The sequence below is a fragment of the Conger conger genome, unplaced genomic scaffold (genome assembly GCF_963514075.1).
Source record: "Conger conger unplaced genomic scaffold, fConCon1.1 SCAFFOLD_74, whole genome shotgun sequence".
NCBI lineage: Eukaryota > Metazoa > Chordata > Actinopteri > Anguilliformes > Congridae > Conger > Conger conger.
Window position 1 is genome coordinate 155,353 of NW_026890383.1, and position 24,648 is coordinate 180,000.

Sequence of the window (24,648 nt, forward strand, 5' to 3'; positions counted from 1 at the left end):
CTTTGCTTCCTGTAAAAGAATAACGCAGACTTGATAACATTTGTTAATGCTTTTATTTGGAATTGTGTAATGTTTCCACTTCATTTTAAATACGAAACTAAAAGCTATTAAAAAATATTTGCACTTTATTCACTTTTTTGAAGGCACTGCTATTTATTTGAACACAACTGTAAATACAGCAATAGCACAGATCCATTATGGTTAATATTTGCACTTTATGGTTGCTCAAATCGAGTTTTGGAGAGAAACAAGTCGTTTTATCGTTTGCCAAAGACAATTACCCACCAGGCATAAGAACATTGAAGGTTGTCCACAGAAGGAAGAGCAGGGTGGATTTGTTTGGATCACTTTGTTACTGGTAAGTTTACTTTTAAGGCGTTCTATCTTATAACTCCGTGATATAACTAACCAGTGAGCTGAAAAATCCCAAGGACCAGTTTTACAAGTGCTGAGTTCTGAGGTGGAGGCTGTAGAACTGTTGGCTAGTTAAGTTGTTAGGTTAGGTTAGGTTATTTCCATTGTCTCACCGCTGTTACGTTATTAATGCATGAATCAAGAGTATTAGTAGGATTTAAAGTCACAGCTAACTAGGTTTCAAGTGAAGTACAGCGGGGGCCACCCAGTCCTACAGAGCACTGCAGCAGTGAAGTCCCCTTAGATCTCAGTTTTCTTCTGTTACAGGTCAACCATCCGACCTAGGCCTAGTTTTACCCGTGTTTAACCCCTGTGTTTAACCCCTGTGTTTAACCCCTCTGTGTTTAACCCCTGTGTTTAACCCCTCTGTGTTTAACCCCTCTGTGTTTAACTCCTGTGTTTTACCCCTGTGTTTAACCCCTCTGTGTTTAACTCCTGTGTTTAACCCCTCTGTGTTTAACCCCTGTGTTTAACTCCTGTGTTTAACCCCTCTGTGTTTAACCCGTGTTTTACCCCTGTGTTTAACCCCTGTGTTTAACCCCTGTGTTTAACCCCTCTGTGTTTAACCCCTGTGTTTAACCCCTGTGTTTTACCCCTCTGTGTTTAACCCGTGTTTAACCCCTCTGTGTTTAACTCCTGTGTTTAACCCCTGTGTTTAACCCCTCTGTGTTTAACCCCTCTGTGTTTAACCCCTGTGTTTAACCCCTCTGTGTTTAACCCCTCTGTGTTTAACCCCTGTGTTTAACCCCTGTGTTTTACCCCTCTGTGTTTAACCCGTGTTTAACCCCTCTGTGTTTAACTCCTGTGTTTAACCCCTGTGTTTAACCCCTCTGTGTTTAACCCCTCTGTGTTTAACCCCTGTGTTTAACCCCTCTGTGTTTAACCCCTCTGTGTTTAACCCCTCTGTGTTTAACCCCTGTGTTTAACCCCTCTGTGTTTAACCCCTCTGTGTTTAACTCCTGTGTTTTACCGCAGAAATGAATGGTTGCTATGGCCGCTCGTCCTCCAACACGTCAGTCGGAAATTGTCACGTGATTAAGAACGATCCATAAGCCATTGTACACCAGACTGTTTCAGATTAACTTTATTTGTTTTAAAAGTGAAGAGCATTACAGGAATACAATGCTTATTTACAGGAAACAAAACTGAATATTTTACTCTACAACTCAGAACCACTGACTTTTCTGCTGGGAATGGACACAAATATATATTTAATTAGTAAAATGAAGATTAAATAAAATTCAAAATAGGGCTGCTGAGTGTTTTAGTGGTTAGTGCTGCTGTGTGTGATGTAGCAGTAAGCAGTTAGCACTGCTGTGTATGTGTGATGTAGCAGTAAGCAGTTAGCAGTGCTGTGTGTGTTGTAGCGGTTAGTGCTGCTGGTCTGTGTGTTTTAAGCAGTTATCGGTGACTAGATTTAGGGGTACATCATATCCTGTCCAGGATAGATTCAAATGTAAAGCCCCTAAATCAGGAGGGTAGCAGTGGGGGTTGTTGGAATGCTGTTAGAGGGTTGCTAGGGGTTGTGGATATGTTGCTGGAGGGTTGCAGAGGGGTTTTGGGAATGTTGCTGGGGGGTTGCAGAGGGGTTGTGGGAATGTTGCTGGGGGGTTGCAGGGTGGTTGTGGGAATGTTGTTGGAGGGTTGTGGGGGGTTGTGGGAATGTTGCTGGAAGGTCGTGGAAATTATGTTGGAGGGTTGTGAGAATGTTGTTGGAATGTTGTTTGAGGCTTTCGGGGGGTTGTGGGAATATTGCTGGAGGGTTGTGGGAATGTTATTGGAATGTTTTTGTCGGGTCGTTGGGGGTTGTAACCCCAGCTGTGTGCATGCTACATTCTGTCCTGGGACAGAAGCCGAGGGGTTTTACAGTAAGGTTAATAAATAAATCATAACATACTCATATTAATAAAATTATGGTTAGGAGCGGCCTTTCTGTCCACTCCTACCAGTGGGTCAGCAGTCAAATCACAAGCAAATTCAACAGCTTCTTACAAACACAAAAATGGGAAAAAATCCAACACTGTTCACATCAGTTATTATACAAAACAACACAAATAACCTAACTACACTGCAGGGAGGGGCGGGGGTGAATTCACCCTGCATAAGAACCACCAATTCTGCAGAGTGATGTAATCAAGGACCAACCAACCAGTGATCCGAATGTTTTTGGCTGTGAGAGAGAGGAGATGAGTGATAAAATGTTTGTGTTTCCAGGCCTGGAGGGTAAACTCTCACTCCCGCGCGCGGCCCACGATGGCCAGGATGTACAGGAAGATGTTAATGATGTCGGTGTAGAGGTTCAGCGCAGCAAAGACGTACTCCTCCGGACTCAGAGACAGCTTCTTATTCCCCAGCAACAGCTGCGTGTCCACAGCCAGGAACTGCCAATCAATACATCATACACACATTATACACAATACACATACAGCCAGGAACTGCCAATCAATACACCATACACACATTATACATAATACACAGACAGCCAGAAGCTGCCAATCAATACAAATACACACATTATACATAATACACAGACAGCCAGGAACTGCCAATCAATACACCATACACACATTACATATACAGCCAGGAACTGGCAATCAATACATCATACACACATTATACATACAGCCAGGAACTGCCTATCAATACATCATACACACATTACACATACAGCCAGGAACTGCCAATCAATACATCATACACACACTACACATACAGCCAGGAATTGCCAATCAATACATCATACACACATTACACATAAAACACATACAGCCAGGAACTGCCAATCAATACATCATACACATTACGTAATACACATTCAGCCAGGAACTGCAAATCAATACATCATACACACATTACACATACAGCCAGGAACTGCCAATCAATACACCATACACACATTATACATAATACACAGACAGTCAGAAACTGCCAATCAATACATCATACACACATTATACATAATACACAGACAGTCAGGAACTGCCAATGAATACATCATACATTACACATACAGCCATGAACTGGCAATCAATACATCATACACACATTACACATACAGCCAGGAATTGCCAATCAATACATCATACACACATTACACATAATACACATACAGCCAGGAACTGCCAATCAATACATCATACACATTACGTAATACACATTCAGCCAGGAACTGCAAATCAATACATCATACACACATTACACATACAGCCAGGAACTGCCAATCAATACACCATACACACATTATACATAATACACAGACAGTCAGAAACTGCCAATCAATACATCATACACACATTATACATAATACACAGACAGTCAGGAACTGCCAATGAATACATCATACATTACACATACAGCCATGAACTGGCAATCAATACATCATACACACATTACACATACAGCCAGGAATTGCCAATCAATACATCATACACACATTACACATAATACACATACAGCCAGGAACTGGCAATCAATACATCATACACACATTACACATAATACACAGACAGTCAGAAACTGCCAATCAATACATCATACACACATTATACATAATACACAGACAGTCAGGAACTGCCAATCAATACATCATACACACATTACACATACAGCCAGGAACTGCCAATCAATACACCATACACACATTATACATAATACACAGACAGTCAGAAACTGCCAATCAATACATCATACACACATTATATATAATACACAGACAGTCAAGAACTGCCAATCAATACATCATACATTACACATACAGCCAGGAACTGGCAATCAATACATCATACACACATTACACATACAGCCAGGAATTGCCAATCAATACATCATACACACATTACACATAATACACATACAGCCAGGAACTGACAATCAATACAACATACACACATTATACATAATACACATTCAGCCAGGAACTGCCAATCAGTACATCATACACACATTGCACATAATACACATACAGCCAGGAACTGCCAATCAATACATCCTACACACATTATACATAATACACAGACAGCCAGGAACTGCCAATCTATACATCATACAGGTACAGGTGTGTGTGTGTGTGTGTGTTAGGGTACAGGTGTGTGTGTGTGTGTGTGTGTGAGGGTACAGGTGTGTGTGTGTGTGTGTGAGGGTACAGGTGTGTGTGTGTGTGTGTGTGTGAGGGTACAGGTGTGTGTGTGTGTGTGTGTGTGAGGGTACAGGTGTGCGTGTGTGTGTGTGAGGGTACAGGTGTGTGTGTGTGTGTGTGTGTGTGTGAGGGTACAGGTGTGTGTGTGTGTGTGTGTGAGGGTACAGGTGTGTGTGTGTGTGTGTGAGGGTACAGGTGTGTGTTTGTGTGAGGGTACAGGTGTGTGTGTGTGTGTGTGTGTGAGGGTACAGGTGTGTGTGTGTGTGAGGGTACAGGTGTGTGTGTGTGAGGGTACAGGTGTGTGTGTGTGTGTGTGTGTGTGAGGGTACAGGTGTGTGTGTGTGAGGGTACAGGTGTGTGTGTGTGTGTGTGAGGGTACAGGTGTGATATTAACTCACGCAGGTGAACAGCAGAGCCCCGAGGGAGGCGTAGACGATGTGCAGGATGCGGTGGCGGATGAAGATGCAGAGGATGGAGAAGAGGAGCAGCACGATGAGGCACACGAACAGCACGCCCCGGCAGGAAGTGAAGTCATATTTGCTCTGATTCAGGTTCAACGACAAGAAACTGCACGTTACATGATGATTCATCGAAGTGAGAACACTTTTGTCAGCATGCAGTTCTCATAATGTAGTTCTCACAGCTGTGACAGATTAACTACGAGAGCAGCTCAGGCTGGTCACTCATTATTGGCATTTTGGCAGACACTCTTATCCAGAGCGACGTACAGTTGATTAGACTAAGCAGGAGACAATCCACCCCTGGAGCAATGCAGGGTTAAGGGCCTTGCTCAAGGGCCCAAAGGCTGTGCGGATCTTATTGTGGCTACACCGGGATTAAGAACCACCAACCTTGCGTGTCCCAGTCATTTACCTTAACCACTACGCTACAGGCCGCCCCAGGTTTGGTCTGAACTAAACTTAGTTGAGCTGTACCAATTCTCAGGGCAGACTAAAGTAAGTCTGAAGCAGGTTTTGGAGCAGTTTTAACATTCGCTGTCTGCTTCTCCAGATCTGAGACTTGGGAGAGACAGAGGGAGGGACAGAGGGAGGGAGGGAGGGAGGGAGGGAGAGGGACTGACCTGCAGGGAGAACAGCACCACGGTGAAGCACACCACAGCAGTGATCCCGACGGCCATGATGACAGAGTCGGTGTCGTAGAAGCTGGCGATCATCCCCACCATGTAGGACAGGCTGAGTGTCAGGATGGACTGATGGACACACAGAACAGAGCTTCATCACACAGAACAGAGCTTCATCACCCACAGAACAGAGCTTCATCATCACCATCATCATCACACACAGAACAGAGCTTCATCACACACAGAACAGGGCTTCATCACACAGAACAGAGCTTCATCACCACTATCACCATCATCATCACACACAGAACAGAGCTTCATCCCCACCATGTAGGACAGGCTGAGTGTCAGGATGGACTGATGGACACACAGAACAGAGCTTCATCACACAGAACAGAGCTTCATCACCACTATCATCATTATCATCACCACTATCATCATCATCATCATCACACACACAGAACAGGGCTTCATCACACACAGAACAGAGCTTCATCACACACAGAACAGAGCTTCATCACACACAGAACAGAGCTTCATCACACAGAACAGAGCTTCATCACACAGAACAGGGCTTCATCACACAGAACAGAGCTTCATCACCACTATCATCATTATCATCACCACTATCATCATCATCATCATCACACACACAGAACAGAGCTTCATCACCACTATCATCATCATCATCATCATCACACACAGAACAGAGCTTCATCATCACCATCATCATCACACACAGAACAGAGCTTCATCACCACTATCATCATCATCATCATCATCACACACACAGAACAGAGCTTCATCACCACTATCATCATCATCATCATCATCACACACACAGAACAGAGCTTCATCACCACTATCATCATCATCATCATCATCACACACAGAACAGAGCTTCATCACACACAGAACAGAGCTTCATCACACAGAACAGAGCTTCATCACACACAGAACAGAGCTTCATCACCACTATCATCATTATCATCACCACAATCATCATCATCATCATCACACACACAGAACAGAGCTTCATCACACAGAACAGAGCTTCATCACCACTATCATCATCATCATCATCACACACAGAACAGAGCTTCATCATCACCATCATCATCACACACAGAACAGAGCTTCATCACACACAGAACAGAGCTTCATCATCACTATCATCATCATCATCATCATCATCACACACAGAACAGAGCTTCATCACCACTATCATCATCATCATCATCATCACACACAGAACAGAGCTTCATCATCACCATCATCATCACACACAGAACAGAGCTTCATCACACACAGAACAGAGCTTCATCACACACAGAACAGAGCTTCATCACACAGAACAGAGCTTCATCACACACAGAACAGAGCTTCATCACACACAGAACAGGGCTTCATCACACACAGAACAGAGCTTCATCACACACAGAACAGAGCTTCATCACACACAGAACAGAGCTTCATCACACACAGAACAGAGCTTCATCACACACAGAACAGAGCTTCATCACCACTATCATCATTATCATCACCACTATCATCATCATCATCATCATCACACACACAGAACAGAGCTTCATCACACACAGAACAGAGCTTCATCACACACAGAACAGAGCTTCATCATCACCATCATCATCATCACACAGAACAGAGCTTCATCATCACTATCATCATCATCATCATCATCACACACAGAACAGAGCTTCATCATCACTATCATCATCATCACACACAGAACAGAGCTTCATCACACACAGAACAGAGCTTCATCACACACAGAACAGAGCTTCATCACACACAGAACAGAGCTTCATCACACACAGAACAGAGCTTCATCATCACCACTATCATCAACATCATCATCATCACACACACAGAACAGAGCTTCATCACACACAGAACAGAGCTTCATCACACAGAACAGAGCTTCATCACCACCATCATCATCATCATCATCATCATCATCACACACAGAACAGAGCTTCATCACCACTATCATCATTATCATCACCACTATCATCATCATCACACACACAGAACAGAGCTTCATCACCACTATCATCATTATCATCACCACTATCATCATCATCATCATCACACACACAGAACAGAGCTTCATCACCACTATCATCATCATCATCATCACACACAGAACAGAGCTTCATCACCACTATCATCATTATCATCACCACTATCATCATCATCATCATCACACACACAGAACAGAGCTTCATCACCACTATCATCATCATCATCATCATCACACACAGAACAGAGCTTCATCACACACAGAACAGAGCTTCATCACACACAGAACAGAGCTTCATCACACACAGAACAGAGCTTCATCATCACCATCATCATCATCAGACACAGAATAGAGCTTCATCACCACTATCACCATCATCATCATCATCACACACACAGAACAGAGCTTCATCACACACAGAACAGAGCTTCATCACCACTATCATCATCATCATCATCATCACACACACAGAACAGAGCTTCATCACCACTATCATCATCATCATCACACACAGAACAGAGCTTCATCACCACTATCATCATCATCATCATCATCATCACAGAACAGAGCTTCATCACACACAGAACAGAGCTTCATCACACACAGAACAGAGCTTCATCATCACCATCATCATCATCATCATCATCACACACACAGAACAGAGCTTCATCACCACTATCATCATCATCATCATCATCATCACACACAGAACAGAGCTTCATCACACACAGAACAGAGCTTCATCACACACAGAACAGAGCTTCATCACCACTATCATCATCATCACACACAGAACAGAGCTTCATCATCACCATCATCATCATCATCATCATCACACACAGAACAGAGCTTCATCACCACTATCATCATCATCATCACACAGAACAGAGCTTCATCATCACCATCATCATCATCACTATCATCATCATCACCACACACAGAACAGAGCTTCATCACCACTATCATCATCATCACCACACACAGAACAGAGCTTCATCATCACCATCATCATCATCATCATCATCACACACAGAAGAGAGCTTCATCACCACTATCATCATCATCATCACACAGAACAGAGCTTCATCATCACCATCATCATCATCACTATCATCATCATCACCACACACAGAACAGAGCTTCATCACCACTATCATCATCATCATCACACACAGAACAGAGCTTCATCACCACTATCATCATCATCATCATCACTATCATCATCATCATCATCATCAAACACAGAACAGAGCTTCATCATCACTATCATCATCATCATCATCATCACACACACAGAACAGAGCTTCATCATCACTATCATCATCATCATCATCATCATCATCATCACACACAGAACAGAGCTTCATCACCACTATCATCATCATCACACACAGAACAGAGCTTCATCACACACAGAACAGAGCTTCATCACACACAGAACAGAGCTTCATCATCACCATCATCATCATCATCATCATCACACACAGAACAGAGCTTCATCACCACTATCACCATCATCATCATCATCACACAGAACAGAGCTTCATCACCACTATCATCATCATCATCATCATCACACACAGAACAGAGCTTCATCACCACTATCATCATCATCACACACAGAACAGAGCTTCATCACCACTATCATCATCATCATCATCATCACACACAGAACAGAGCTTCATCACCACCATCGTCATCATCATCACACAGAACAGAGCTTCATCATCACTATCATCATCATCATCATCATCACACACAGAACAGAGCTTCATCATCACCATCATCATCATCATCACACACAGAACAGAGCTTCATCACCACTATCATCATCATCATCACACAGAACAGAGCTTCATCACCACTATCATCATCATCATCATCATCATCATCACACACAGAACAGAGCTTCATCACCACTATCATCATCATCATCATCATCACACAGAACAGAGCTTCATCACCACTATCATCATCATCATCATCATCACACACAGAACAGAGCTTCATCATCACTATCATCATCATCACACACAGAACAGAGCTTCATCACCACTATCATCATCATCATCACACACAGAACAGAGCTTCATCATCACCATCGTCATCATCATCATCATCATCACACACAGAACAGAGCTTCATCATCACTATCATCATCATCACACACAGAACAGAGCTTCATCACCACTATCATCATCATCATCATCACACAGAACAGAGCTTCATCACCACTATCATCATCATCACACACAGAACAGAGCTTCATCATCACCATCATCATCATCATCATCATCACACACAGAACAGAGCTTCATCACCACTATCATCATCATCATCACACAGAACAGAGCTTCATCATCACCATCATCATCATCACTATCATCATCACCACCACACACAGAACAGAGCTTCATCACCACTATCATCATCATCACCACACACAGAACAGAGCTTCATCATCACCATCATCATCATCATCATCATCACACACAGAAGAGAGCTTCATCACCACTATCATCATCATCATCACACAGAACAGAGCTTCATCATCACCATCATCATCATCACTATCATCATCATCACCACACACAGAACAGAGCTTCATCACCACTATCATCATCATCATCACACACAGAACAGAGCTTCATCACCACTATCATCATCATCATCATCACTATCATCATCATCATCATCATCAAACACAGAACAGAGCTTCATCATCACTATCATCATCATCATCATCATCATCACACACACAGAACAGAGCTTCATCACCACTATCATCATCATCATCATCATCACACACAGAACAGAGCTTCATCACACACAGAACAGAGCTTCATCACACAGAACAGAGCTTCATCACACACAGAACAGAGCTTCATCACCACTATCATCATTATCATCACCACTATCATCATCATCATCATCACACACACAGAACAGAGCTTCATCACACAGAACAGAGCTTCATCACCACTATCATCATCATCATCATCACACACAGAACAGAGCTTCATCATCACCATCATCATCACACACAGAACAGAGCTTCATCACACACAGAACAGAGCTTCATCATCACTATCATCATCATCATCATCATCATCACACACAGAACAGAGCTTCATCACCACTATCATCATCATCATCATCATCACACACAGAACAGAGCTTCATCATCACCATCATCATCACACACAGAACAGAGCTTCATCACACACAGAACAGAGCTTCATCACACACAGAACAGAGCTTCATCACACAGAACAGAGCTTCATCACACACAGAACAGAGCTTCATCACACACAGAACAGGGCTTCATCACACACAGAACAGAGCTTCATCACACACAGAACAGAGCTTCATCACACACAGAACAGAGCTTCATCACACACAGAACAGAGCTTCATCACACACAGAACAGAGCTTCATCACACACAGAACAGAGCTTCATCACCACTATCATCATTATCATCACCACTATCATCATCATCATCATCACACACACAGAACAGAGCTTCATCACACACAGAACAGAGCTTCATCACACACAGAACAGAGCTTCATCATCACCATCATCATCATCACACAGAACAGAGCTTCATCATCACTATCATCATCATCATCATCATCACACACAGAACAGAGCTTCATCATCACTATCATCATCATCACACACAGAACAGAGCTTCATCACACACAGAACAGAGCTTCATCACACACAGAACAGAGCTTCATCACACACAGAACAGAGCTTCATCACACACAGAACAGAGCTTCATCATCACCACTATCATCATCATCATCATCATCACACACACAGAACAGAGCTTCATCACACACAGAACAGAGCTTCATCACACAGAACAGAGCTTCATCACCACCATCATCATCATCATCATCATCATCATCACACACAGAACAGAGCTTCATCACCACTATCATCATTATCATCACCACTATCATCATCATCACACACACAGAACAGAGCTTCATCACCACTATCATCATTATCATCACCACTATCATCATCATCATCATCACACACACAGAACAGAGCTTCATCACCACTATCATCATCATCATCATCACACACAGAACAGAGCTTCATCACCACTATCATCATTATCATCACCACTATCATCATCATCATCATCACACACACAGAACAGAGCTTCATCACCACTATCATCATCATCATCATCATCACACACAGAACAGAGCTTCATCACACACAGAACAGAGCTTCATCACACACAGAACAGAGCTTCATCACACACAGAACAGAGCTTCATCATCACCATCATCATCATCACACACAGAATAGAGCTTCATCACCACTATCACCATCATCATCATCATCACACACACAGAACAGAGCTTCATCACACACAGAACAGAGCTTCATCACCACTATCATCATCATCATCATCATCACACACACAGAACAGAGCTTCATCACCACTATCATCATCATCATCACACACAGAACAGAGCTTCATCACCACTATCATCATCATCATCATCACTATCATCATCATCATCATCATCAAACACAGAACAGAGCTTCATCATCACTATCATCATCATCATCATCATCACACACACAGAACAGAGCTTCATCATCACTATCATCATCATCATCATCATCATCATCATCACACACAGAACAGAGCTTCATCACCACTATCATCATCATTACACACAGAACAGAGCTTCATCACACACAGAACAGAGCTTCATCACACACAGAACAGAGCTTCATCATCACCATCATCATCATCATCATCATCACACACAGAACAGAGCTTCATCACCACTATCATCATCATCATCATCACACAGAACAGAGCTTCATCACCACTATCATCATCATCATCATCACACACACAGAACAGAGCTTCATCATCACTATCATCATCATCATCACACACAGAACAGAGCTTCATCACCACTATCATCATCATCATCATCATCATCACACACAGAACAGAGCTTCATCACCACTATCATCATCATCATCATCATCACACACAGAACAGAGCTTCATCATCACTATCATCATCATCATCATCATCAAACACAGGTAGGGAAACCATATAAACATTCTACAGTAAGACTGACCCAAGCAGCCCCGTATACTTTAATGCACATAGTCAAATTCACTAATACATGTAAATGTAATTCATTCCCATTTCATATAACTCTGTCCCCCCCGTCGGGTCGTACCAAAGCCACCAGGTTCCAGGGGTGTTTGCGGCGGAACTCCCCGCAGCAGCTGAGCACGATGAGAGCCACGAAGAAGATGGCGTACGACACGTAATACGTCCACGGGTTCATCCGCACGAACCGCTTCGCATCGTCCACAAAGGTGAAGACCGCCACGAAGGAGAATGTGACCAGGAGCTGGACCGTCAGGACCATGAACACCTGGAGGACAAAGACAGGTATGGTGTACAGGTGTCTACAGGTATTTCACACAGGTGTAGTGCACTACCTGGAGGACACAGACAGGTATGGTGTACAGGTGTCTGTGTCATCCAGGTATTTCACACAGGTGTAGTGCACAGGTGAATCGTACCTTGCGTATGAAGGCCTGCCGAATCGTCTTGTCCTCAAAGCCCGAACTGCTGAACTCCTCATTGCCGTAGTAAGATGGAGGTACATCGCCATGGTAACCAGGGTTGTTCAAAGGAGCTGAAAGTTGAAATAACCTGTTTGGTTTTTGCAAATGCCCACTAATAATATACCTGTTCGACTGGGTTTCTGAGCCCATCACTTCCTGCTACTGTCAACCACTTTCAGTATGTAAATGGTTGGCATTTATATAGTGCCTTTATCCAAAGTGCTGTACAATTGATGCTTCTCATTCACCCATTCATACACACACTAACACACCGACGGCAATTGGCTGCCATGCAAGGTGCCGACCAGCTTGTCAGGAGCATTTGGGGGTTAGATGTCTTGCTCAGGGACACTTCGACACAGCCTGGGCGGGGGATCGAACCGGCAACCCTCCGACTGCCAGACGACTGCTCTCACTGCCTGAGCCAATGAGACGACTGCTCTCACTGCCTGAGCCAATGAGACGACTGCTCTTACTGCCTGAGCCAATGAGACGACTGCTCTCACTGCCTGAGCCAATGAGACGACTGCTCTTACCGCCTGAGCCATGTCGCCCCCCCCCATGTGCCTGCATGTCTACATGCACACGGTGGAAATGGTCGACTGTGATTGCAGATAAACCTCACACTGGACTTTTTGCACTCATTCAGGATTTCACTGAAAACTGAAGCCACAAGGAAGCCACACCCATACAGTGACAGGAAGTGACATTGCTCCCATACAGGAAGTGATGGTGCACATTACATTTGCATTTGTGGCATTTGGCAGACGCACTTATTCAGAGTGACATACATTTGATTAGACTAAGCCAGAGACAATCCCCCCCTGGAGCAATGCAGGGTTAAAGGCCTTGCTCAAGGGCCCAACGGCTGTGCGGATCGTAGAACCACCAACCTTGTGTGTCCTAGTCATTTACCTTAACCACTACACTACAGGCCGCTGTATTTTTGGTTAACCACACAACTGCGCAATAGACCCCAGAGGGAGAGAGGCAGACGGGGGAAGAGAGGAAAGAGACAGAGTCGGGTTCAGACTCACCCGTGGAGCCAGCTGCAAAGCCTGGTTGGGGGGGGCCCTGCTGGTAGGGGCCCGCAGGATAGGACATCTGTGGGTAGGGGGTGGGGCCAAACCCAGGCTGGCCGAAGGCAGTGGGTGGGGGGAAGGGGGTGCCTCCGGGGGGGGCCTGTGTGTAGTTGGGCGGGGGCATGGCGAAGCTGGCCGGGCTGGGCTGGCCAAACATGGAGCTGTGCAGGGGGTTGTCCTCCCCCATCCCCGCAGAGCCACTCTTATCCTTGGACATCACCTCTGCAGGGGACATTACACAATTACACACATCACCAAAACACACCTGTTTACACACCTGCAAACAGGGGATCCCATCACCCAAACACACCTGTTTACACACCTGCAAACGGGACCACATCACCCAAACACACTTGTTTACACTCCTGCAAAGGGGACCGCATCACCCAAACACACCTGTTTACACACCTGCAAACGGGACCACATCACCCAAACACACCTGTTTACACACCTGCAAACGGGACCACATCACCCAAACACACCTGTTTACACACCTGCAAACGGGACCACATCACCCAAACACACCTGTTTACACACCTGCAAACGGGACCACATCACCCAAACACACCTGTTTACACACCTGCAAACGGGACCACATCACCCAAACACACCTGTTTACATGCCATCGAACTGAGGACCTGGGTCCACTAAAAGTATGTAAACAGAAGAATTAAATATGTTAGAGCACTTAGTGTCTAGTCTTGGTTCTAGTCTTCTAGTTTTCATCTGTATAGATTGCATTTTGAGTTAAAAAGCTTACACGATCATGAAGACCAGGGGACTAACAATGGTTGAAAAACAACCAATTTGTAACATGAGGACAGCTCTCCAAAACATTGTACAGCTGTGCAATAATTCAAGTTCATTGGTTAAAAATGGGTTCTAATTGCCACAGCCAATGGCGTGGATTCAATGTCAGAGCGTTCACAGAGAAGGGGGAGGGATAAACAGCGCTGTGGTTTGAGGGTGTTTGTTGCTGCAATTCCTCTCTTGACCATTAGGAGTCTGAAAATACCTTTTGTACCTTTAAGAAGGACATCGCATACACTGTACAGCAGTTTGGAAATCTTGAAAAGGAAAGAGATAGACTCATGGATTTGGCTTGTATGACTGCTTCTGGAACACGTTTACCTTATTATTTATTTATAAGCTCATTCTTTAACAGAGGACAGCAGCAGTAGGACATGTACAGAACAGACTTTGTTTGGCTGTGTACAAAGAAATTCCTTCAACCTCATTGGCTGGCACTTCACTTTGCAGCAAGACCCCAAACACACTACTGACACAGCCCAGCATGACTCAAAGGGCAAAGGTCAGTCACTAATTTTCATCCACTAAACAACTAAACAAAGATCAGCTGAAGTTGGCCGCAAGGCAAGGCACTTCCAAAGAAGATACCAAACGACCGGTGATGTCAATGTGTCATAGACCTGATGCAGTCAAAAATCGGAATTATTAATATTAATAAAATATTACGCAGAAACAGCAGTTTCTGTAAAACATAAACATGTAAATACCATAACACCAAAGCGGATTGTCAGTACATACATTCAGTGAGCACTTTATTAGGTATTTATTCCTTCAGTCATCCGCTGCTGTAGCCTATACACTCAGAGCTTTGGGTGTTCAGAGATGCTCTTCTGCACACTACTGCTGTAATCCATCCATCCATCCATCCATCATCTGAACCCGCTTATCCTGATCAGGGTCACAGGGGGGCTGGAGCCTATCCCAGCATACATTGGGCGAAAGGCAGGAATACACCCTGGACAGGTCGCCAGTCTATCGCAGGGCACACACACCATTCACTCACACACTCTTACCTACGGGCAATTTAGACTCTCCAATCGGCCTAACCTGCATGTCTTTGGACTGTGGGAGGAAACCGGAGTACCCGGAGGAAACCCACGCAGACACGGGGAGAACATGCAAACTCCGCACAGAGAGGCCCCGGCCGATGGGGATTCGAACCCAGGACCTCCTTGCTGTGAGGCGGCAGTGCTACCCACTGCACCATCCATGCTCCCCCCCCCTGCCCCCCTGCCCCCACTGCACCATCCGTGCCCCCCCCCCTGCCCCCACTGCACCATCCGTGCCCCCCCCCCACTGCTGTAATGCGTGGTTATTTGCTTTGCGGTCACCTTCCCGTTTGGGAAGCCTTTTGGATTCTTAGTTACTTTTTAAAAAGATGATTACCAGGTCATATACTCGTTAGGGCTCCACTGAGTCAGGTGAGTATAATTCCAGGGCTGAACTTTTTATTCTGAAGTAACTCCATATCTTCTAAAGCCCTGCTCCTCAAATCACGGTCCTCGAGCACACTGCTGGTTTTCCACCCTCCCTTTACCGGAGAGGCAGATGGGATGGCAGTCTGGCCAATCAGCAGCACTATTTGTTCAGTTAGTTACTTGGGAAGAAAGAAAAGCAGGGCTGGGTTTGTATTCGAGGGCCAGATTTGAGGTTCCCTGTTAAAGTATCCAACTGCAGTGGCTGTTCTCTCTGGTGTTAACAACCACGGGTTATAGTCCATTGACAGCGTCACAGTGTCACTGGATTAAAATCGCAGAACATTCTACTGTTGCCGGTGGTCACTTATCGCACTCTGTCACTGGACTATAACCTGGCCTGAAGACTGCCTGCTAAATTAATGTACTGTAACGTGTGCGTGTGTGCGTGTGTGTGCGTGTGTATATGAATGTGTGAATGCGTGTGTGTGTGTGTGTGTGTGTGTATGCGTGTGTGTGCGTGTGTGTGTGTGCGTGCGTGTGTATATGAATGTGTGTATGCGTGTGTGTGTGTGTGTGTGTATGCGTGTGGTATGTGTGTGTGCGTGTGTGTGTGTGTGTGTGTATGCGTGTGTATGTGTGTGTGTGTGTGTGTATGTGTGTGTGTGTGTGTGTGTGTGCGTGCGTGTGTATATGAATGTGTGTATGCGTGTGTGTGTGTGTGCGTGCGTGTGTATATGAATGTGTGTATGCGTGTGTGTGTGTGTGTGTGTATGCGTGTGGTATGTGTGTGTGCGTGTGTGTGTGTATGCGTGTGTATGTGTGTGTGTGTATGCGTGTGTATGTGTGTGTGTGTGTGTGTGTGTGTGTATGCATGTGTGTGTGTGTGTGTGTGTGTATGCGTGTGTATGTGTGTGTGTGTGTGTGTATGCGTGTGTATATGTGTGTGTGTGTGTGTGTGTGTGTGTATGCGTGTGTGTGTGTGTGTGTGTGTAATGGCACCTGGACTCTGCCCTCGTTAACCCCTCTGGCAGTATCTAAGTGATAGAACAGCAGACTGTGGTGCTGACAGTCAGTGCTGAACCAGGAGAGGGGACTCAAGAGGAGATGCAGGTTCAGAGGACAATAAAAATCCTCTTAGGAGAGATGAGCACAGATAATAAGTCTGACACTATATATGCTGCCTTTGCTGTGGGGTCAGATGGATATAACCCCCCTCCTCTGCAGGCAGGCTCAGCGCCCCCTGCAGGCCACACACAGGAGGTACACTCAGCTCCTTCAGGCTCAGGTTGTGTCCGAAGTCGCATACTACTCACACTACACACACTACTCACACTACTCACACTACACACACTACACACACTACACACACTACTCACACTACACACACTACACACACTACTCACACTACACACTACACACTACACACACTGCTCATACTACTCATACTACACACACTACTCTACTACACACTACACACACTACACACACTACTCACACTACTCACACTACACACACTACACACTACTCACACTACTCACACTACTCACACTACTCACACTAGACACACTACTCACACTACTCTACTACACACACTACACACACTACACACACTACTCTACTACACACACTACTCACACTACACACACTACTCATACTACTCTACTACACACACTACTCACACTACTCACACTACACACACTATACACACACTACTCACACTACACACTACACACACTACACACACTACTCACACTACACACTACACACACTACACACACTACTCACACTACTCACACTACACACACTGCTCACACTACACACACTACTCACACTACTCACACTACACACACTACACACTACACACACTACACACACTACACACACTACTCACACTACACACACTACTCACACTACTCACACTACACACACTACTCACACTACACACACTACTCACACTACACACACTACTCACACTACTCACACTACACACACTACTCACACTACTCACACTACACACACTACACACACTACACACACTACACACACTACTCTACTACACACACTACACACACTACACACACTACTCTACTACACACACTACTCACACTACACACACTACTCATACTACTCTACTACACACACTACTCACACTACTTTACTACACACACTACTCACACTACACACACTACACACTACTCACACTACACACACTACACACACTACACACACTACTCACACTACACACACTACTCACACTACTCTACTACACACACTACACACACTACACACTACACACACTACACACACTACTCACACTACTCTACTACACACACTACACACACTACTCACACTACACACACTACACACACTACTCACACTACACACTACTCATACTACTCTACTACTCATACTACGTTTCAATGAAAATCAGCCTAGTAGTAGTAGAGTAGTAGAGTAGTATGCTAGTATGCTAGTATGTGGTTTCAAACATTACATGCAGGGCTTTACATGGAGTAGGTGCTGCCTATAGAGCCAAGCTGCTGTCTCCATACACCAGTGTGAGGTCCCTGAGGCCCTCCAGCCAAGGTCTGCTGGTCTCCCTGAGGCCCTGCAGCCTGCTGGTCTCCCTGAGGCCCTGCAGCCTGCTGGTCTCCCTGAGGCCCTGCAGCCTGCTGGTCTCCCTGAGGCCCTGCAGCCTGCTGGTCTCCCTGGTCTCCCTGAGGCCCTGCAGCCTGCTGGTCTCCCTGAGGCCCTGCAGCCTGCTGGTCTCCCTGGTCGCCCTGAGGGCTGGACTTAGACTGCAGGGAGACCGTGCTTTCGCTGTTCTCACCACAGACTGTGGAATCAGCGCCCTCTTGCCACAAGACTGTCTGACACTTTTCAAACCTTAAAAATTTTTTTTGCTCCATTTCATTCCCTGATTGTTGATCCGGTGGCCATTTCTTTGTATTTCCTTTATCAGTATGCTTTATTTTTTAATATATTTTTTATAATTATCTTTGTATTCTATCTTATTTTATCTTGTTTTTATTGCATTTGTGTTTTATCCTGCTTGATGTTTTGTGCTTTTTTAATATTTCAAGCACTTTGTAACCATTGGTTTAGAAAGGTGCTACAGAAATAAAGTATTATTTCTTCTTTTGGTTTGAAAACAAACTTTAAGATGCGCCTTTCTTCCATTCGCACAGGTGGACTTTTATTTTGAATCTAATTCTGCCGTCTCACTGTTGCTCACCATAACTCATTTTGGAAACTCAGATTAGGCCACAGATACTATTTTATTATTATTATTATTATTATTATCATTATTATTATTATTATTATTATTATTATTAATGTGGTTTACTCAATGGTAAAAGAGTTAGCCTAATGGCAGTCAATGAACAGAAGGCTGCGCTAATGCACTTTCAGGATGACATTCGCCATGGCCCCACAGAAGAAAAGATAGCATCTATTTTTTATTTCAATTGTGGGATCAGTCGTTAGGAAGTTTCAAGACGTGAAATTTCAACGCCTCAGAATTTGACGTCTTGACGGGTTCATTTCCTTCGTCTAAAGAGGTATAGTTTTGCCGTGCCGTGTTATGAGGTAGAATTATAACACGTCAGAAATGAACGCGATTAGGTTCCATACTCTTCAGCATTCGGCAGCAATCGTTCAGTTGCACGTGCGACCTAGTCATTTCTAATGTTATCTCCTCCTCAAATTTATCTGGCATGAATGTAGCACCCAACATGATTAAATAAAACGGTATATAATGAAATTCACGAACGCAAACACCTTGAATTATTATTGCCGCCTTGAGAATGTAGCCTATCGCTGCATCATCCACAGTGGTGTAACTCAGACCTATTGGGCCCGGGCGCTATACACTCCGGGCCCCCTCCCCTTCAATAACATTGCCCACACGCATACTTGCAGTGCGCATGTACCAGCCATTCAGAACCACAGACAGTAGACAAAGCACAGGGATAAATGCTAGCCAGTCCATAGCAGTACTGTTAGTAACACATAAGAGACAACATCACAATATTACATTACTCTTTCTGACTAACAATTGCGTAACGGTAAAAAGCTTTTCACTGATATAGGTAGACTATAAAAACATAAATGAATCAATGAATACATTAAAGACTGTTTGTGGGCTATCCTAAAACATTGAATTGTATTGAATTACATTACAATTACATTGAGTTCACCTTTAAAGCTATTAAGACTGGTAGGTTTTCCCCCCCATCATGTTATTTTTTACCCCAACAACGGGGTTAAATATAACATTTTACTCCCGGTATTTACAGTTAAATTGCTAGTCAGTGGTATGTCCCAGAAATTTCATTATGGTACGCAATCATATGCAAGGGCTGAATGATGGTCGCAAACATATGCAAGGGCTGAATGATGGTTTTTTAAATATATATATATATATATATATATATATATATATATATATATATATATATATATATATATATATATATATATAACATACTCTACCCTAACGGAAGCGAATCTCCATAACCCAAGAGATGAAACGTTGAGTTGCACACATTGCTCTGTTAGCCTATACATTCAATAACAATGCTTTTCTGCTAAACCCTCTCACACTTCAAAGTCATTAATTCTGCCGACATGTTTATTCGCAGATAGGAGATAAAGTGGGTTCTTTGGGTGATAATCTTGAATTTTATATCCACGAAGCAGATGTATACAAGTATAGCATGTTGAATTAAAAGCAGATAAGCTCTTCGCCGTTGTTTTTACACCCAGGTACTGATATCGTACATCACTAGTCCAGTGTCCCTACATGAAATAACCTGCTAGATGTAGGTCTACATTACTATTAAAATGTACCATCTTAAAAGAACGAGATGAAAACACGTTGCTTACAATGGGGTATGTGTTCTTGAGTTCATGGTCATGTAGCCTATTATTTACAATAACGTCATGCTACTTCATGCTATGCTTAGTCCTAGCAGGATCTAACCTGATTACGGTACACAATAACTGAACGGATCAATGGACCCACGGTATGACGATGTAATGCCGCAAAGCTGCTCTGCTAACACCGACTAAATATGTAACCTACACCGAACAGCCTACCAGATATAACATATGCAAGTAGCGTCTGAAATTATTCAGCAATATAGCTGAAAAAACTGGCAAGTGCTTGCGGGGGAATTAGGCGAGTTATTGTTGGCATACAAGCGAACGGTCGTACCGTAGAGCGCTTTCTCCAAAATAGCTCATCTTCATGTTAAAACTCCATAAATGTAAAATACATGTATATGAAACTAATGTACAGAGTAATAATATGACTGACCTTATTTTGCAAGCCTTTACGTTCGTACCGAGTTGGACAGTAAATCCTTGTGTAGCCACAAAGCCTTATGCTAAACCTGCGCACTGCCGCTGCGCTCGATGACAGCTTGACCGATTTCAGAACCGTCTCCCTCGCCGCATGACGTCACGCACGAACCCGTCAGATGACTTCCGAGAAAGCAAAACTAAGAACATCGCTTATCTTAGACATGATGATCCACTTAAAAATATATAGGCCTACTGCATATATTACAGCATACGAGAGAAAGCGAAAGAAACAGAACCCCAGAAAACGGTAACAGCGAGGCTGTACACAAATAAGACATCAGTGAATTACCTAGTAATAATTTTATCTGTGTAAGCACAACGCAGAGAAACCGAAATATTAAATACAAACATATTTTTAACAGTTGTACAAAATCCATATTTGTTTTTTCATAATTACCAAGCAATATTAATTTCCTAGCTGCCTGTCTGGCAGCTTGGGGATGTTAATTCCATGACAGATTGTTCCATATTCATATTCCTTTACATTCACATGAGTTTATTACATTGTGCTTTGCTGTATAAATGGTAATTAACAGTTTATTCAGAGTTAAATAATTGTGCAAGGGCTGGGAAAGAGGGGAGACATCCAGCACAAAGACCCATAATATTGCTCTCCTGTCGCCATGGTTACACGCGTCACCATGGCGACTCCTATGGGTGCCCAGGTGGGCGTGCCCAGCGCCGGCAGGCCTGTTAGCTGTCGCGCGCGCGCCGCAGGTTCTCCAGCTCGCTGCGCGTGATGGTGCCGTAGGTCTGAGAGTAGCAGCCCAGCTTGGCCCGGGCGTCCCCCGCCGCCCCCACGTTCGCCGAGTTCTGGAACACCTTCCGGCTGTACCTGGGGAGAACACGCGTGTCCCGCACCTGAGATGGGGTCTGCTGGGGGGACGGTGGGGGGGGAGGGAGAGAGAGAGGGAGAGAGGGAGAGAGAGAGGGAGAGAGAGGGAGAGAGGGAGAGAGAGAGGGAGAGAGAGGGAGAGAGGGAGAGAGAGAGGGAGAGAGAGGGCAAGTCACAGTCGTTCAACACAGTTCAATTCAACATATTTGGCCAGGTTCCCCGATGTAGATTAAGTTTTATCCTCGACTAAATTTAGTTTTCTATGGAGAGTCATGTGTCAAAGGCATTTGACACAGTTCATCATTCACTGTGTGTACGGGCTCCATGAGGTTCCACAAGGCTCCATACTGGGTCCAGTTTTGTTTACTATTTATATTAATTACATAATCACATCCTTTACTGGCTGGCATGCCCACCTTTATGCAGATGAATCTCTTCAATCGGCTCTTATGAACTTGCAAACGTCCTTTAATGCTCTGCAGAGTGTGCTTTTGGATCTGAAATGAGATTTGACTGCATATGAAGTGGTTTATGTGAGGACTCTGACCTGCTGTGCAGTGGTGGCGGCCCTGCTGGCTGCGGGTTCGATGCGACGTAGAAGCAGGTTGTTTTGGGGGCGGGAGCACTCCAGGGGGGCGGAACGGCCGCGCTGCATGACCTGCAGGAACCAGCCAATCAGAAGCAGCCAAATCCCAGCCTGACTACCGTGGGAACCAATCAATTCTCATCATTAAGGGTGGGTGTGTATTACATGATTCTCACACGTTACAAAGTCGGGGCTCTCTTACACCTTGCGAGGTCAGGTTGTGACAACACAGATGATAGCACAGACTATACGGAAACCCTAACCCTAAGCCTCCTGATTGGTCAATGGGAATCGAAACACAAAATCCGCTCACAAGACCTCTCACAGTTTAAAAATTCCCGCTGATTGTACAAAACAATTGGGAGTCTATAAGCCAGTTGGATCAGCCCAGAACGGTATCTCATACCTAGCAAGCAGTTTTTTACAGTTTGGTCCTGATCTGATCAAGAGCTCACAAGTAGTATAGTTTACATTTTTACATTTTTACATTTTTGTCATTTGTCATAGTCGTCATCATAAGTGCAACATTTTTATTTTATTTTTATTTTATTTTTTTTAGAGTGTAAGCCTGTCTTTACTACCAGGAGAACCAATGTTCTCTTGTCATCACTAAGCACATTTCCAGAACTGGAGTACTACTCACATTAGAACTGTTAGCGCCCTCTGGTGGTCGCATTACTGCGCCCAGGGTACGCTGCTGATTGGTCGGCACTGAGGGGGCGTGTACAGATGGAACCTCAGTATCAGAACCTAGGCAGACAGCAAGTGACTGATTACTGTGGATCCTGTGGTTTATATAACATAACAAAACATAAGGTAATGGTGAGAATTGTGTACACCTGTGTGTGTGCGATTGTGTACACCTGTGTGCTACCTATGTGTGTGAGAGTGTGTACATCTGTGTGTTACCTGTGTGTGAGATTGTGTACACCTGTGTGTGTGAGATTGTGTACACCTGTGTTACCTGTGTGTGTGAGATTGTGTACACCTGTGTGTTACCTGTGTGTGTGAGATTGTGTAGCTGGATGTGTGAGATTGTGTACACCTGTGTGTACACCTGTGTGTGAGAGATTGTGTACACCTGTGTGTCACCTGTGTGTGTGAGTGTGTACACCTGTCTGTTACCTGTGTGTGTGATGGCATTGTAGGAGGTGCTTGCTGCAGGTCTGCATCTCTCTCTGGTGGGAGGGGCTGGGGGCGGGGCAGGGGAGGGCTTGGAGGCCTCTGATTGGGCCTGCCCTCCC

The 24,648-nt window shown here is 44.4% G+C and overlaps 2 protein-coding genes across 3 annotated transcripts in view; both read right to left on the reverse strand.

Annotated features, from left to right (window-relative positions):
• Positions 1-1,482: 1,482 nt before the first annotated feature.
• On the reverse strand, positions 1,483-22,518 carry LOC133120046 (protein lifeguard 1-like). 2 transcript variants are annotated; one of them, XM_061230192.1, is made up of 7 exons: positions 22,381-22,518; positions 14,344-14,610; positions 13,262-13,377; positions 12,910-13,110; positions 5,631-5,759; positions 4,948-5,091; positions 1,483-2,795 (listed from the first exon to the last, which is right to left on the reverse strand). In XM_061230192.1, the coding sequence occupies exons 2-7, from the start codon at positions 14,603-14,605 to the stop codon at positions 2,646-2,648; spliced, it is 1,002 nt and encodes a 333-aa protein (XP_061086176.1). In that variant the 5' UTR covers positions 14,606-14,610; positions 22,381-22,518; the 3' UTR covers positions 1,483-2,645. The 2 variants fall into 2 exon arrangements, with proteins under 2 accessions (XP_061086176.1, XP_061086175.1); XM_061230191.1 differs by lacking the exon at positions 22,381-22,518 and adding an exon at positions 21,937-22,080.
• A 140-nt stretch (positions 22,519-22,658) lies between these two features.
• The window catches only part of LOC133120045 (mitogen-activated protein kinase 15-like), an 11,041-nt gene continuing 9,051 nt past the window's right edge, over positions 22,659-24,648 (reverse strand). Inside the window, exons 6-9 of the mRNA XM_061230190.1 lie at positions 24,530-24,648; positions 24,048-24,154; positions 23,366-23,476; positions 22,659-22,856 (exon numbers count right to left, since the gene is read on the reverse strand). The exon at positions 24,530-24,648 is cut by the window's right edge and continues 107 nt beyond it. Of these exons, the coding sequence (XP_061086174.1) occupies positions 22,677-22,856; positions 23,366-23,476; positions 24,048-24,154; positions 24,530-24,648 (517 nt within the window). The 3' untranslated portion in view covers positions 22,659-22,676. The remainder of the gene's footprint in view (positions 22,857-23,365; positions 23,477-24,047; positions 24,155-24,529) is intronic.

Bases quoted from the DNA above. Each gene is read 5' to 3' on its own strand.
- LOC133120046 (XM_061230192.1), bottom strand. From the start codon at position 14,605: ATGTCCAAGGATAAGAGTGGCTCTGCGGGGATGGGGGAGGACAACCCC. The intron at 13,111-13,261 runs GTACGATTCACC...TTTGTCCTCCAG, and splicing joins GGCAGGCCTTCATACGCAAG to GTGTTCATGGTCCTGACGGT. The intron at 5,092-5,630 runs GTCAGTCCCTCT...AACCTGAATCAG, and splicing joins TGGTGCTGTTCTCCCTGCAG to AGCAAATATGACTTCACTTC.